The 15,406-nt window shown below is 40.1% G+C and overlaps 1 protein-coding gene across 1 annotated transcript in view; it reads right to left on the bottom strand.

The window, feature by feature from the left end:
- Positions 1-15,406, bottom strand: part of slit3 (slit homolog 3 (Drosophila)) — a 234,223-nt gene that overhangs the window by 61,656 nt on the left and 157,161 nt on the right. The window contains 7 exon segments of the mRNA XM_061685536.1: positions 2,859-2,926; positions 2,928-3,010; positions 5,779-5,942; positions 7,356-7,499; positions 8,464-8,535; positions 11,118-11,189; positions 12,537-12,608. Of these exon segments, the coding sequence (XP_061541520.1) occupies positions 2,859-2,926; positions 2,928-3,010; positions 5,779-5,942; positions 7,356-7,499; positions 8,464-8,535; positions 11,118-11,189; positions 12,537-12,608 (675 nt within the window).

The raw sequence follows: 15,406 nt of genomic DNA on the forward strand, positions 1-15,406 counted from the left end.
TTAAAGTTAAAAAGCCTTTAGCGACTTTTCAAATGTTAACAAGAGAAGTGAGGTTGCTAACTTAGAGAAGAGGGTGAAAAAAGAAGAGACAACAATGAAACACTTCTCTGGGGTCATCAATATCCACAACGCCCAAAGCCCTGGCAAAACACAAAACATCTGTTTTATTGAGGCCATTTTTACTAAAAGGCTATTATGAGAGTTAACTTTGTGTAGGCCTTTCTGTTCCGTTGAAAACAATTGAGCTCATAAATTGCTGTATATACGTATGAAAAGACGTAATCACACTATAAAGTATGTGATCTCAGAGAGTGCGTTTCAAGAGAAAATATTCTCACCAATAAATTCATATTATAGCAGGAGGGAAGAAGAATCGACAATAATGCTCTAATGAGGCAGCTTATAAAGCCCATTGCTTTTTGTGACTGATTTGAAGGATGAAAAGTTATGTTATACAAAGACAATGTTTAAAAGATTAACGGTTCACATGAACAATCAGTTTCAGATACTTCTTAATACAAAGACAACAGGAGTCAAGATTTTTCAAACTTGAACTTTCCTAATCTTTATCTGAAACAGACAACATAATATTGTTAATAAAAAATTAAATGACCTCAAAACATGCACAGAAAAAAAAGAGCTGAGAAGGAAAAAAACACTCCATAAGTTGTTAAAATACCTAGTAACGAATAAACAGCATAGGAAAGAGGCATTTATAGTTGATAAATTTGATGCTTTAAATCTCGACTTAAGACTCACTTTTAAACTTGCATTTAGTTAAACCACACCAAGTATGCAACTTGCCTCTTGCCCAGTCTTTCCCCCTGACATCTGGATTTTGACCTGTTTTACTGCTGCCCCCCCCCCCCCCCCCCCACACTCCTCTTCTGCCCGGAGAGGACGCTAGGCGGCGATGATCGAAACGACGCTGTTGCTGTAAGGATTCTGCATCGACTGTGCTTGAACAACGGTTTTTGCCTCCAAACTCTGCTATTTCATTCAGTTTGCATCGAAACCCCGCTGTTCCACCATTTGGCATTCCTCTTACTCATCTTCTATTTTGTGTAGATCGGTTATTTATTCATATATTTATGACTTTTACATTGTTTGGCAATTCCTCTTTTCAAATGTATCCATTCATTCATTTTCCACACCGCTTATCCCCACTAGGGTCACGGGCGTGCTGGAGCCTATCCCAGCTATCTTCGGGCGAGAGGTGGGGTACACCCTGAACTGGTTGCCAGCCAATCGCAGGGCACATAGTAACAAACAACCATCCGCACTCACATTCACACTTTCGGGCAATTTAGAGTCTCCACTTAACCTACCATGCATGTTTTTTGGGATGTGGGAGGAAACTGGAGTTGCCGTAGAAAACCACGCAGGCACGGGGAGAATATGCAAACTCCACACAGGCGAGGCCGGATTTGAACCCAGGTCCACAGAAATGTGAGGCAGATGTGCTAACCAGTCGTCCACCGTGCTGCCCTTTTCAAAAGTATGACAGAAAATGTCCCTGCTTGAAATTATTCATAACGATATTTGTGAATAGGTACTTGCATCTGAATGAGAGAGACTGCAATATGTCATTAAGGGTCTTTGAATTAGTATTCATTTTTATTCTTAAACCAACATGGGGTCCACTCAAACGTTTTTGCTTTTGTCTGATTTCCTACATCTTTTTTTGTATATATATTTTTATGAATATTTCACTATCTCTGCATCACTGTGCTTTGTGGCAACCAGTTCTCTTTATGTGCACCTCTAAGGACTCGACTTCATCACACATTGCATTGACGTCCTTACATTTCATGTCATTCTTTGTGTTTAAGAGCTCCGGTGAATACTGAGCAGGTCCCCATCTTGGTTCTTTCTTATTATAATAATCCCCTATCAGCCCTCAGTAGATGATGAACACAGAGCCAAAATACTTTAAACCTGCTCACAATGTAATCAGAATATCCCTGTTGCATATTGCTCTCTATGTGCAACCCCATTTGTCACTGCTATAAAAGGATATAAGGGACTCTTCAGTATGCTCGTGTGAGAGACTGGATATCATGATGGCTCCTTTGGGGTCTTGAAGGGAGATGGAAAATATCAATGAGAAGCTCGTCTTTTTTTTCCCATTTTAAACATGGTCGCCAAAAAAAATAATGAAATAGCGACGATGCAAGATGGGGGAAGGTTGACGTATTCTTACGGGAGATGCGAGGTGTGTTTTTCGCGAGGGTTTGCCATGGCACTTACAGTTTTTCTCAGTCACTTTGGTACATTTGTTGAATCAACAGCATTTGCAAAACAGTAAGTGCGTATCACAAAACACTTCATACAAATAGCAAAACACCATGGATTACCAGCAAAAGCCAGTCTCTTGCTCAAAATGCGCAGTTCATCTCTCCAAAGAAATGATCTGTGTCAATGAACATGTCAGTGCCATCAGAATGTCAAGTCCTTGTGCCATTGTGCACGCTAAGACAATCAAATTGCTTAGTCATGTTGTCAGTATAACAGTGTACAGTACTCTGGAGGGATATTCTGATGATAATTACGGCTAAAGGTTAGATGCCAATAATTGAAAATTGTTACACCTTAATGTATGTAGGAGATAGATTGCAATAGACTGGACAAGAGTCCCATTCAGGCTTTTTCTGTTTGTACTGTAATTTGTTGACAGACCATCTCATTGCGACAAAGAAAGACGATAAAAGCCGAGACGTGCGGTTGTGTTTGTTCTTGACATCGCTAACTACAGGTCTGGCAGGCATATTACAACATTTTCAGTCATTTGACTATTATTGTCTGTGCGCAAGACATTAACATACTCGTACATTCGCTGATATTTTTGTGTGACTTACAGGTCGGTAGTGTGTTCTGGGATGTGTGCGGGAATGCGGGTCAGTTTCAGGTTGGAGCAGTCGACCACAGGTGCCCTCGCAGCGACATTTCTCGGGACAAACCAGGTCCTGGAAACATTCGCCGCTCAGTCGACTGCGATAGTCCTCTTGACCTGTCGTGAAGGGAGCGACAAAAAGTCACTTAGGGAAAGGTTTTAATTGAATTCAATATAACAAACAAAAATGTAGGATCAGATCAGATTGTTCCAATGTTACTCTTATGCTAATTAAGAGGGCACATTTGCATGGTATTAACCAGCGTCATCGTTAAGCAATTTCTTTCCTTGGAAAGTCTATATTCCTATGTAATTTCTACTTTGCAATTAACAACCTGAATTCCAAACTTTATGTTACGTTTCTGTCATTGTAGTAAAGTTTGCGCCTCTCTTGAGCCAAATAATCTCTCTTTAATAATGTCTCTGGGTTGACACAAACCATGCTGGTTGTTGTAAGGGAGAAAGTAAGGAAAAAGATGAGGTATTTTTATTTTTAGAATACAGAAAGCTCATTAGTTGTTACTTTAGTGGCAAAAGATGAGGGTTCGGAGGTTTTAAAAGGTGCACTGGGATAAGCCATGCTAGCCGCTGAAGCACTGCCTTACAACCATTTTGCAGCTGGAGCAGGTGTGACAGGGGGATGCCAAATCTCAGCGGTCTTGTTGTGCAATAATTAACGACGCAAAGTGGCTTTTAGCAATACCATTCCTACTATCGATCAGTTTATTCCTTGTTGTGAAAGTTCCAAGGTTAAGGGTCAAGGTTCTCAGGTTAGTTACATTTTAGTTTGCCATTTCTTCATTTAAGACACAAAGCAGTCATTTAAAGACCCACAAACTCACAAATGGAAGGAAAACACAGAATTACCTTAAACATTTTCACTTATTGGCCTTAAACAGAATAAATATGTATTCATTCCAGTACATACAGATATGATCAAAAATCAAATTTTAAAATACTGATAATTCCAAGTGAAATGAAACTGAATTATGCTATTTTTCCATTGCCCAGTACAGGTGCATCTAATTAAAAATGGATCAGAAAACATCATGCATATCAGTAGTTCAATTAAAAAAAATAATTCACGACACAAAGTAAACTATATTATCATTTTATTTGTTATTTTAATGATTTTAGCTTACAGCTAATGAAAACCAACATTCCGAGAAGTTAGATAAGATTTTTACATGGAAATGAGGTTGGAATTGGCCTTCTGAAAAGTATTTTCTTGTGTTGAATATATCTGTATAATTTATGATTTTCACTTTTGGAATTACAAAGCTGAAGTACCGTGTATTCTCCGAGAGTATTCTAATTTATTGAGATGTACTGAACTGGCTCTACTTCTTGGATTTCCTACAGTGGGAAGGGGCGAAATCCACACCATATTGAACGCATCAGAAACGAGACGCGCTGACAAATAACAACGAACAATTGCCCATATGGTATTGGTATTCGCTCAGCACACTTTGGACCCAAAGTATTCAAAGTACCTTTGTACACTGCAAAAACACATCTTAAAAATAACTTTAAAAAATTATGAAATTTGGAATATATTACTCAATTTAATTAAAGCCGCGACAACTTTCTTTATAAATTCCACGCTCTGTGTAGAAAGTACCTGCTTGTGTACATGTGTCTGGCTCCTTGCTCCTGCCCTCAGATGTTTGTCATTGGCTGGCGATCCACGGGAAGCATGAAATAAGGTTTGTAATTCACTGACCTTAGCGCTGCAATCATGGACAAGCGTAAAAATGAGCTGTCCATGCAGTTGCGAGCGGGGAAAATCTACTGCATGCCATTGATATTGTTGATTTTGAGATAATAATATCTTGAATGATCTTATCTTGATATCGATAAGATATATTGTTGAGACCTACTAAATACAGTAGCTAACTGCGATTGCACTGGATAACCAGTGATGCGAATGAAGGCGCTCAAGTTCTTTCATTTTAGCCATGGCCCAAAAAACAAAACAAAAACACAAAAAAAATCATAAAAACTAAAATGGGGAAAACCTGTTTAATGCTATATCTTCACAAATGAGTACTACATAGTTCCCATTGTATTTGTACGTTTTCCGCAGTCATCTTCAAAATGTATAATTTCTTTTAGAAATAAATTTAAATTCACTTTACATGGGCTTGAAGATTTGTATGTAAAAAAAATGCTTAATTCTTGATTGGTAAAACGAAATATCTCGGCAAATTTCGCCTTGATTTGACATTCAATCTTGGTTAGATTTGAGTTTTTGCAGTGTAGTACCTGGTTATGCCAATGGAAAAGCATCAAAAGCAAGTAGAGCTTTGTATGGAGCTGAGTATGTACCATGCAATGGAAAAAGGGCATTCATGTAACAGTCTTTCATATTTCTGAAATGTATGTTTTATTGCAACATTGTTCATCAGTTAAGAGTCCAAGTCATGTGATTGGCCAGTAGACGCAGGAGAGCGTGTGCCGGGCGGTCCCTGGCGCTTGACGGAACCATGTGATGCCACAGCAGGCGGGGCCACATGGTTAGATCAAGCACAAGAGACAGCTGCACGAGCCAATCAGAGGGCAGGTCCACACAGGAGGCAAAGGAATTGGGGGGGGGCAAACAGAGAGTGGGAAGACAAGATGGCGGTAAGGTCCAGAAATGTCCAAGGAGAAAGAGGAGGTGCAAGGAGAGGGCAGCCAGAACCAGTTTGAGGAGTGATTAAAGGGCTCCAACATCTACATTAAATCAATAGTTTTTATAATTATTATTATTATTATGATTTTTTTTTACACCAAGTACCACCAAAGTAATTCTTAGCTCTACAGGTACCACCAGCATGACCAAAATTCAAATACAGTAGCGAGAATATTCCTAAAAAGCAGATATTATTATAGCGTGCCCTTACCTGTGCAGCGGAACTTCTTGCCTTTGACTTGGCTGATGCGCTTGTTAGCCAGTCTTCTGGGGTGGCTGCAGCGCGCCCCGCTGGTTTCAATGGGGTTGTCGAACAGGAAGTCAGCCAGCCACTTCAGGTGACAGTCGCACATAAAGGGATTCTGGGCCAGATGACTGTAAGGGAAAGAGTGCATTTGTCACGATGTGGTTTCTTTATATGGCTGCCCGGTGACACTGCTTCAGCCACCTCCAGGACTACTACAGTAGTCAGTAGCCAGTTTGTGAGAAACTGCTAAACACTGCAGTAGAACACGACTTTGTGTCTGGCTTTATTTACTTTCATTTTAGACGTTTCATTAAATATACAGTCGTCCCTCGCTATATCACAGTCCACTTATTGCGGGTTCAGCGCATCACAGAGTTTTTTATTAAGTACAATATAGTTACTCAACTGCATGTCTCCATTAAAGTAAAAATCCATCCATCCATCTATCCACCCATTTTTTTCTCACACTTAATCAGGTTTAGGACACTGCTCCTCCTGAGTCTGAGATTTAATTTCCCGATGGGCCCTCCTCTACATGAATGTATTCCATAATCCAACAGGTGATATAGATAAAGGGATGGAAACAGCTGCTGTAGCTCTTTCAATCGCGTTATTAAACAAATGTTAAAAACTACAGTAATCAGAAGCCTTTTGGATTATAGGTGAAACTGGGAATCCGGGAATTGCTGATCGTTATTTGCATATTTTTAATAAATGGACACCCAAACAGGCGACACGGTGACCGACTGTTTAGAGCGTCTGCCTCACAGTTCTGAGGACCGGGGTTCAATCCCCGGCCCCCGCCTGTGTGGAGTTTGCATGTTCTCCCCGTGCCTGTGTGGGTTTTCTCCGGGAACTCTGGTTTCCTCCCACCTCCCAAAAACATGCGTGGTAGGTTAATTGACAACTCTAAATTGCCCGTAGGTGTGAATGTGAGTGCGAATGGTTGTTTGTTTGTATATTCAGGGTGTACCCCGCCTCCTGCCCGATGATAGCTGGGATAGGCTTCAGCACGCCCGCGATCCTAGTGAGGAGAAGCGGCTCAGAAAATGGATGGATGGATGGACACCTAAACAACAAACAACCAAACAACCCAAGCCTGCCTTCCTACATTGCGGGAGTTTACAGTGACTGACTAGTATTTCAAGCACTGCTCGCACACTCAGATTGTCTCACATGTCAATGTACAGTAGCAGTACCACTGATTGGTCTCAAGATGGTTTCACACTGCCTCCCCATCAAATTACAGATTTACTCGCTCGTCCCTTTCAAACAGACCTCAGAGTGCACGTTCACATAGCTGTTGCTGCATCACACAGTCAGATAAATAGATCCTTGGCGATGTATATGATGAGCATTTGTGGGTTAGACGTTTTTAGGCTTTTTATAAAAGTTCCTCTGCAGATTTATTATAGTTTGAGAATTGCACGGCGGGTCGACCAGATTAAATGTTCTCAGGGAACTAATGTGGGTTGTCCACCCCTGACGAAAAAGGATACAGCGATATACATTTTTTAATCAGAGAGTTGGTAAGTACTTACAGAGTTTTGATGGAGCGCAGTGGTGTGAAAAGTCCCTTGCTGATGGTTTGTAACTTGTTGTCGTACAGCGACAGCAGGTTGAGGTTGTGCAAGTCCTGGAAGGTGTTGACCCGAAGACAATTGATCTTGTTGGCGTTCAGGAGGCTGAAACAAGCAAGGATTTAAGAACTTTCACATTGTCCTGTATGCTTACATGGTGAGAGTTGACATTTTAACGGCATAAACACATTGTTAGGGCCTTAAAAGTAGGTAGGAGATGGAATAACGAGGGATATAACCTTTGTCTCTACCCCAATCATCCATCCAAATGTGCAGAAAAGTTACTGGCTGGATTAGCTCATCCTTATTGTATTTGCTTGACTTCACTTTACGAGGGGAAAAAGCCAGGAACATGAGCAATTTCTGCTGGTAGATTGCAGTGTTTGCAAGGACCATATGTCACACTTACATTGAATTATTTATTTTGTCAACATCCTGTAACGGTGCCAAAGTTTTGAATGTCATCTGGCAAGAATTTATGATAAACACACTTCGTTATTTTACCAGACTGTATCGTTATTATTGTTCATTGAGACACACACAATGAAGGACAGATCCAAGGGATAGGTCAAAGTCTTTTTACATTTTCATCCATCCATCCATTTTCTGAGCCGCTTATCCTCACAAGGGTTTCGGGAGTGCTGGAGCCTATCCCAGCTATCTTCGGGCAGGAGGCGGGGTACACCCTGAACTGGTTGCCAGCCAATCGCAGGGCACATAGTAACAAACAACCATCCGCACTCACATTCACACCTACGGGCAATTTGGAGTCTTCAATTAACCTACCATGCATGTTTTTGAGATGTGGGAGGAAACCGGAGTGCCCGGAGAAAACCCACGCAGGCACAGGGAGAACATGCAAACTCCACAAAGGCGGGGCCGGAGATTGAACCCAGGTCCTCAGAACTGTGAGGCAGACGCTCTAACCAGTCGTCCACCGTGCCGCCTTTTTACATTTCCCTATAAAAAAAATATTTTTACATATCTGTTTTGGCTCATAAATTGTGTATTCTATGGTCAAGTCATAGGCTATATTTTAGGCTATTATTGACTAGAGTACAGTACTTACAGTAGCTGCAGGGACACCAGGCCGTCCAACAATCCCTTTGGTAGCTCTGTGATCTTGTTGCCATAAAGCACCCTGCGTGGAACAGTCAACAATGACATCATTTAGCACACAAGGTAAATAAATTCCGAATTTTGCTGTTGGAATTAGACCAGTTGAGTGCCCTCATGGAAAACCAACATACTGTATACTGTAGTATAAATTGAGTCTTAGTGTATACGGTGCTATGATGGAACATGTGTACAGTATTTGGCATCTGTGGTTATATGTTTTCTATGTCCACCATTCTGAAACAATATATTCGTTGATGTTGACCCACCATATACATACAGTACACACAGTGGAAACACGAATCATTGGGAACACTTTGCACAATGTAATGAGTTATAATTGAACATTTTACGTGTGTTTTTGTACCATCAAATTTGAATCACAGCAGTTGGTGTCATTAGAATACACAAGTGATTACAGTCTGCCTCATGAACAATAGCAACAGGCGGATGTGTCGAGCCGACTGCATGCATTCCCATTAGAGGAAGACACCCGCCCCCCTCCTTTGAGACCTTCCTGTTTGGCCACATGCTGTTTCTTTCTTTCTTTGACCACCTGGCTGTGCCCATTTGTAACATGTATTTTGATCGGATCGTTTGCATGTAGGGAGGTATAAAGATTCAGCTGTAAGACCCCCTCTTGGCCAGAAATTCGAGATGTTGCATGTCGAATTGCATCTGCAAAGTAATTAACTGCATGGTTAACTTTGTCTTCAAGTGCTTGTTTTAGGTATTCTCTATCAGAACAAGTATTGTTTTCTACAACAGAGTCAACAAACGAGCTTAGTTGTGATTGATGCTCGTAGAAAGGTAATCGTTAACATAGATTGTTATAACACTGTAGGTGAAATTTGCATCGAGAAGTATTCCTGATGTCAAGACCATCTCATTACGTCACATAAGAATGTCAAAACATTTGAAGCAGCTCTTGGTCTGACGCTATCATAGTGCAGTACAACCACAAAGTTAAACATTTTATTAAATTAAAAATGGAATCTTATAAATGACCACAATGTAACTTATCAGACATAGTCTGAATGCATTCCAATACATAATGATGCAAATTACAATCACAATAATGAGCTAAATTGTAAAATAATACTTTTTTTTTTTTCATTTTTAGGAAAAAAAACCCTACTTAGACTTTAAAATTTGTAATATTTTCTCACTGTGGCTTATCCAAATCTGAGGTTGATGTGCCATGCTCTATTCCTGCCGCACACGCGACTATTCACTTCACTCAGGTGATTTAATTTTTTGCCTCATCACGCCTCAGCTCTCCTGCACTGACAGAGGCCACGTCTTAATGTGTGTGTGTGTGTGTGTGAGTCTCTCACTCTTAACACCCAGCAGAGAATGCACTTTGCCTGCCCTTTCTTGTCCGTCTGTCTGTCTCGTTTTCACGCTCCAGATTGATTCAAATTAAACTGTCCTTCATGTTCTTATCGCACTTGGCCCTCTTACAGACACGCAAACATCATACACGCTGGGTGATTACATACACAAACCGGGCCACACAAATCAATGTACGGTATGTGTGTGTGTGCGCGCATGCGCCCGCATGTGTATCCCTCCCCCTTTAGGTGTCAGCCACAATATTTGGATTTTCTAAATGACTGGAAATGAAATTACTTTACCCAGTGATGGGCCACACATTTGGTACCTGGGCCTTCGGTGGGGACGTTCCCGACTTAATCTACCTCTTAATACCACTACAAATTTGCCACGTACGTCATCTGGAGCAGTTCACAAGGAACATTTATCGAATAATATGACAACAATGTAAAAATTGAATTAAAAAAAAAAAAAGATTAATGCCCTTCCATGATTCGCAAAAATCGGAGTAATTGACGTGCCCCCTATAAAAAGGTTTATAACCATCTATTGATGCCATATTTTGGCAAAGCACTTTTCTATCTTAGACAAGGCTATGGCCAGACTAAAGGAAACTCCTTCCCTCACTTCATTATTGTTACTTGGCACCAAGATGCCACAAATGGGTGCCAATGTAATAATTTTAAATTACATTGGGCTTTGGCCTGAGCACAGAAGCAATGAATGACGTTGACGATGAATAGTTTCAGTGAATAACAAGGGATAGGTTCCAACCCCCTGAAAAACAAACCTGCAAATAGGCGACTTCAAAATGGCAACTATAACACTACACATCATATCCACCAAAGATGAGGGATTAGAGCTGGGTTCAGCACACTCTGCACGGTACATTGGACGCTTTTTTGGTTTTGCACTTACGCACTCGGAGTGACTCAAAAAAAACAACAACATTGCTTTTATATGGTTAATGGCTTCCCCTAAACCATTGGACTTATCAATTTATTTTCTGTACCTCAGTAATATGTTTTGTTTGCCTCTGCCAATAACAAAGCGCAAAACCTTTTTTTCTAAATACTGGAAATGAACTGTCAAGATGTTTTGTTTGAAACACCACGGCAACGACAAGCTGGGCTGCGGTCGTCCTCACTATCCCTAAGTATTAGAATTTCGGTTGTAAATATAGGTCAGTGCGTCTGATAGTGTTTAGGCCAGCAGTGAAGAGCTTTGGCTTCGACTTCGGCGCTTGTGTTCATGCTCGTGCGGGACACTTACAGGGAGGTGAGCGAGCGGAGGCCACTGAAGGCATCGGCGGCGATGTCGGAAATCTGGTTCTTACTCAAGTCTCTGTGGGAGGAAAAGAGGGAGGGGGGGGCGGGGGGGGGTTAGTGCATTAGCGATACAGATGTCCTAGAACTGTCGGCCACAGCATACATCAGCAGAGGTCAAGGGAAGGCGTGCTAGTCAGGAGAAAACGAGGAAGTGGGTGTAAGTAAAGGAGCTGGCGGATGATGGACAGGCAGATTGGATGAAATGCGATGAACGTGCGGAGTGAGGGAGGCAAAAGGAGAAAGAGCGAGAGGCGTGTTAAGTGCGCGTCGTTCACATCCAGGAAGCAGGATTTATTATTGAACACTCCCGATGATGGGGGATGATTGGGGGGCTGAACAATGACCTCACGTCCTTGCGAGCAGGCACGTGCAGAGAATTCTTTTTTATTCAAACAATTAGTAAAAACAATAGTATATATTTAACTTATGTATTGTAGATAGTATTTTAACACAATCAACAGAGTAAACCAAGTTAATAAAACCTTTAACAAAGGAAGGTGAAGGGCAGCATACGTGCACCAGAGATCAGTGAGGGGCACAATTCTTACAAGGTCAACTAAATGTCCATCAGATATCAAAACACTTTGAGGGGGAATTGATGACAGAGAGGGTAATTATATATATATTTTTAATTGATGAATGAAAAAAAAGGGCTACAGCGGAAAGGGCACTTTTTTTCCATCCAGGGGAAAGGGGCTGGTGCTGGACCACCACTAGGGGTAAATCTGTGCACGTGTCTGCTTGCGAGTGTCAGTCGCGATGTCAGGCACCTATTAGCATGATGAAGGAGGAGACCATATGTGGACAAACGTATTGGGACAGGAAGTACAAATGGAAGCGCTTCAATCTTTGTTCTAGATGAGTACAGTTACTCATATGTTTTAGTTACCTTAAATCCATTTTTTTTTTTTTTTTGGTACTAAAATGCAATAGTGTTTGACTTACATCAAGTCAACCTTTCAAATTTGGGATTTTTAAAAGGCCTCGAAGCTTTTTAGCAATCACATTATTATTCAATATTATATATATATATATATATATATATATATATATATATATATATATATATATATATATATATATTCAATAGTATTCAACAGAACTCAGATGCTTGAGGAAACTGCAGTGAACATTTGTTGATAAGGCATCAGATCAAATTAATTTAAATGTTTTTTTAATTTTGTCCCTGAAGTACAGTAAGAGTATTTTTGTTGCATTTTTAGATGACATCTTAATCAAGTGCGTGTGGGTGTGTTACGTTGATGTAATCCATGGTAATGTGAATGTATTTATGCATGTTGTAATTTGTGTGGAAATGTCTACTGTAGACAAAGATTTCCCAATCTGGATTGGACAGACTTACATCCTCTTAAGCTTCTTGTAGGAAGAAAAGGCTCCTGGCGGGACACTTTTGATCAAGTTCTGCTCCAAACGACTGAAAAGATACACAAAGAAGGAAGATATGAAGTGAAGGTTAGATAATCATAAATCATTTATTGTGTACTGCTGGAAATATAAAGGAATTACAGAGAATACTTGAAATTGCAAAATTATTTTCCAAAATTGTAGATATGACTATAACAGTACACTTACAACTACTGCATATTTAATGCAAATTTTCCATTGAATGACTAAGAGTATTTTGTTGCTCAGTAACCGAATTTGTAGTAAATGTTAAAGAAATGAAATAAAACGTGTGAGGCAGCACAGTGAAGTAATGGTTAACACATCTGCCTCAGCATTAAGAAGTTCTGGGTTTGAATCTTGCCTCACCATCGCTTTTCACAGAGCATGTGTGGGTTTTCTCCAGCTTCACAAAACATGCATGTGAAGTTAATTGAAAACTAAATTCTCCATTGATAAAAATGTGAATGCTTGTTTGTCTATACGAGCCCTGTCATTGGCTGTCGTCCAGTCCAGGGTGTACCGCCATCTCATTCTAAAATCAGCTGGGACAGGCGCCACCCTAATGAGGGAGAGGACGGACGGATGGATCATTTATTGTCGTCACAGTGATCCAAACCCAGGAAGCAGACCATCATGCGCACATTACTTTGTAGAGCCCGTGTATTGGAGTCAATCATAATGATGCAAACATTGGCACGCGGGATAATTCATCCGTCATTGGCGGCGGTGCGCTGCTAATATTCTTTTTACAAATAAAATTTTTGCGAAAACAAAACATTTTGCACGCTACTTTCGCAAGCCAAGGTTCTGTCTCGCTACAAGACTGATTACACTGGCAGCATTACTGCATTGGTTCATTTGGAAAAATGCACTGCGGTTGACTAGTCGCATCCAGTTCATGTATTCTTAATGTTTGCTCGTTTGGAGGACATGACAATGGAAGATGAAGGAGGAAAACCTGTGGATGTGAGAGGAGTGGAGCCAAGGCGAGTACCAGGGTCAGCTGTCAGGATGATGAATGGGATCTAACCAGACCCTCTTATCCTCCTACTCTTTAACCCACACTGTGGTCTGTTCTTGACCTCTGTGCTTTTCGCATTTATCCATCCATCCATGTGGACATGTTTGCCAGGATTAAAAGCCGTTTGGGATGTGAACCTTTTTACCGTTTTAGAAGTGCCTACATGCTCCTTATGTTGAATACAGTGGTGCATTGAGATACGAGTGTAATTGACCACGCTCGTAACCCAAATCATTTTTTCCCCACTCAATGGAAATGCCCTCGATCCATTCCAGAAGCTGCAAAGTTTTGTGCCAATACTGACTGCTATTTGGAACTGTTCATAATTCCTTCTACATTTGAAGTGGGGTGTGCAGACTTGTTGATGAAACATGAAACCAGATGACATAAAAATGTAAAGTAAAATCATGTTTTTTGTGTGTGTATGCTGGATTTTGCTATTTTATATACAGGCATTGAGTTTCCATCAAACAAGGGATTTAATTTATGGCAGAAATGTTACATTCTATAGAATTTAAGTTTGAAGGACCTTAAAATTCTAGAATTCCCTGCTCGTATTGCAACCCTAAACACAACCTTACTTGTTTATTGGCTCGTGTCCTGCTTTGTACGTCTCCCCTTGTACATGAGTTTTCACTGTGAACCAACAACAACAAATTCACACAAGGGTGTCGACATTATTAAAGAAGTACAGATGTCGATAAGGACAATGTACGAGCGCTAGTTATGAAACTAAATCCTCCTTGCGGGAGGCGACACAAGGTTGAGACAAAGGCACTTAGAGGCTTAACACAATAGGACGCATTAAAGGGAAGTCACTTTATAGGCACGAGGAAAAAAAATCTATAAGGCTGAGGTGACGATTAGAGGATGATTGAAACATGGAGGACATTGACTTGACAGTGCACACACACTTACGGTTCACCCGCATTTGGCAGCGATCCATAACACCAGCAGGTAGAATTTTGACATTGACCCAACTGATGTATTGGAATAGATATGCAAGTTAATCAAATTCCACTGTCGACATTTGATACATGTTAACCGGCCACTATACTGGGTACACACATAATGAATGAGGTTTCCAAAGTGGTGGAGCATATACAGTAAATGTGTGGAAATATATAATTTTATAAAGGAAGTTTAAATGACACATTTGGGAAATATTTTGGAACAAATATTTTTTTCTCTTATTGAATGGGAATTAGCATTACATTTACAGTAGCTGTTTTATTCAAGATGCTGCAGCAATACAGAATATATTTTCCCAACTACTGTATATTAAAGTCCACTGTACAATTTAGAAAAAAATAAATGAAAAATTGGGGGAAATTTTCACCATTCCTGATAATTCATGGATATTTGCAACAATAACCCAAATATTGCTATTAATTACTTAAAACAAATCACATTCATTGTTTGTTTCTCTTGCAGGCTGGTTTGCTCAAACATCCTTTTTTTTTTTTTAAATCCCCAGAATTGTGGAACTTTATAATTGAAATCCAATAAAAGATCTGTATCAATTTTTTTTCTTTATAAAGAAAACAATGCTGAACTTTGATTAACACTTAACGCTTATCATTTCACAATGTTTATTATTTTAGTTTACAGTGGTGTACGACTGCCCTAGATCATCAGCAAAATTTTACAGTAGAAAACAGCTCTCAGAAAATTTTTAATCAAAACCAAGCAATATTTATGTATTGCTGGATTGGGCAGGTGTTTGGAATTGTAATAGATGCAATACACATGTGGACAGTATCCATTTTCATGTTATGTGAGTGTGTGTACTGTATACAATCAAC

This window comes from Phycodurus eques, chromosome 9 (assembly GCF_024500275.1).
Source record: "Phycodurus eques isolate BA_2022a chromosome 9, UOR_Pequ_1.1, whole genome shotgun sequence".
Taxonomy (NCBI): Eukaryota; Metazoa; Chordata; class Actinopteri; order Syngnathiformes; family Syngnathidae; genus Phycodurus; species Phycodurus eques.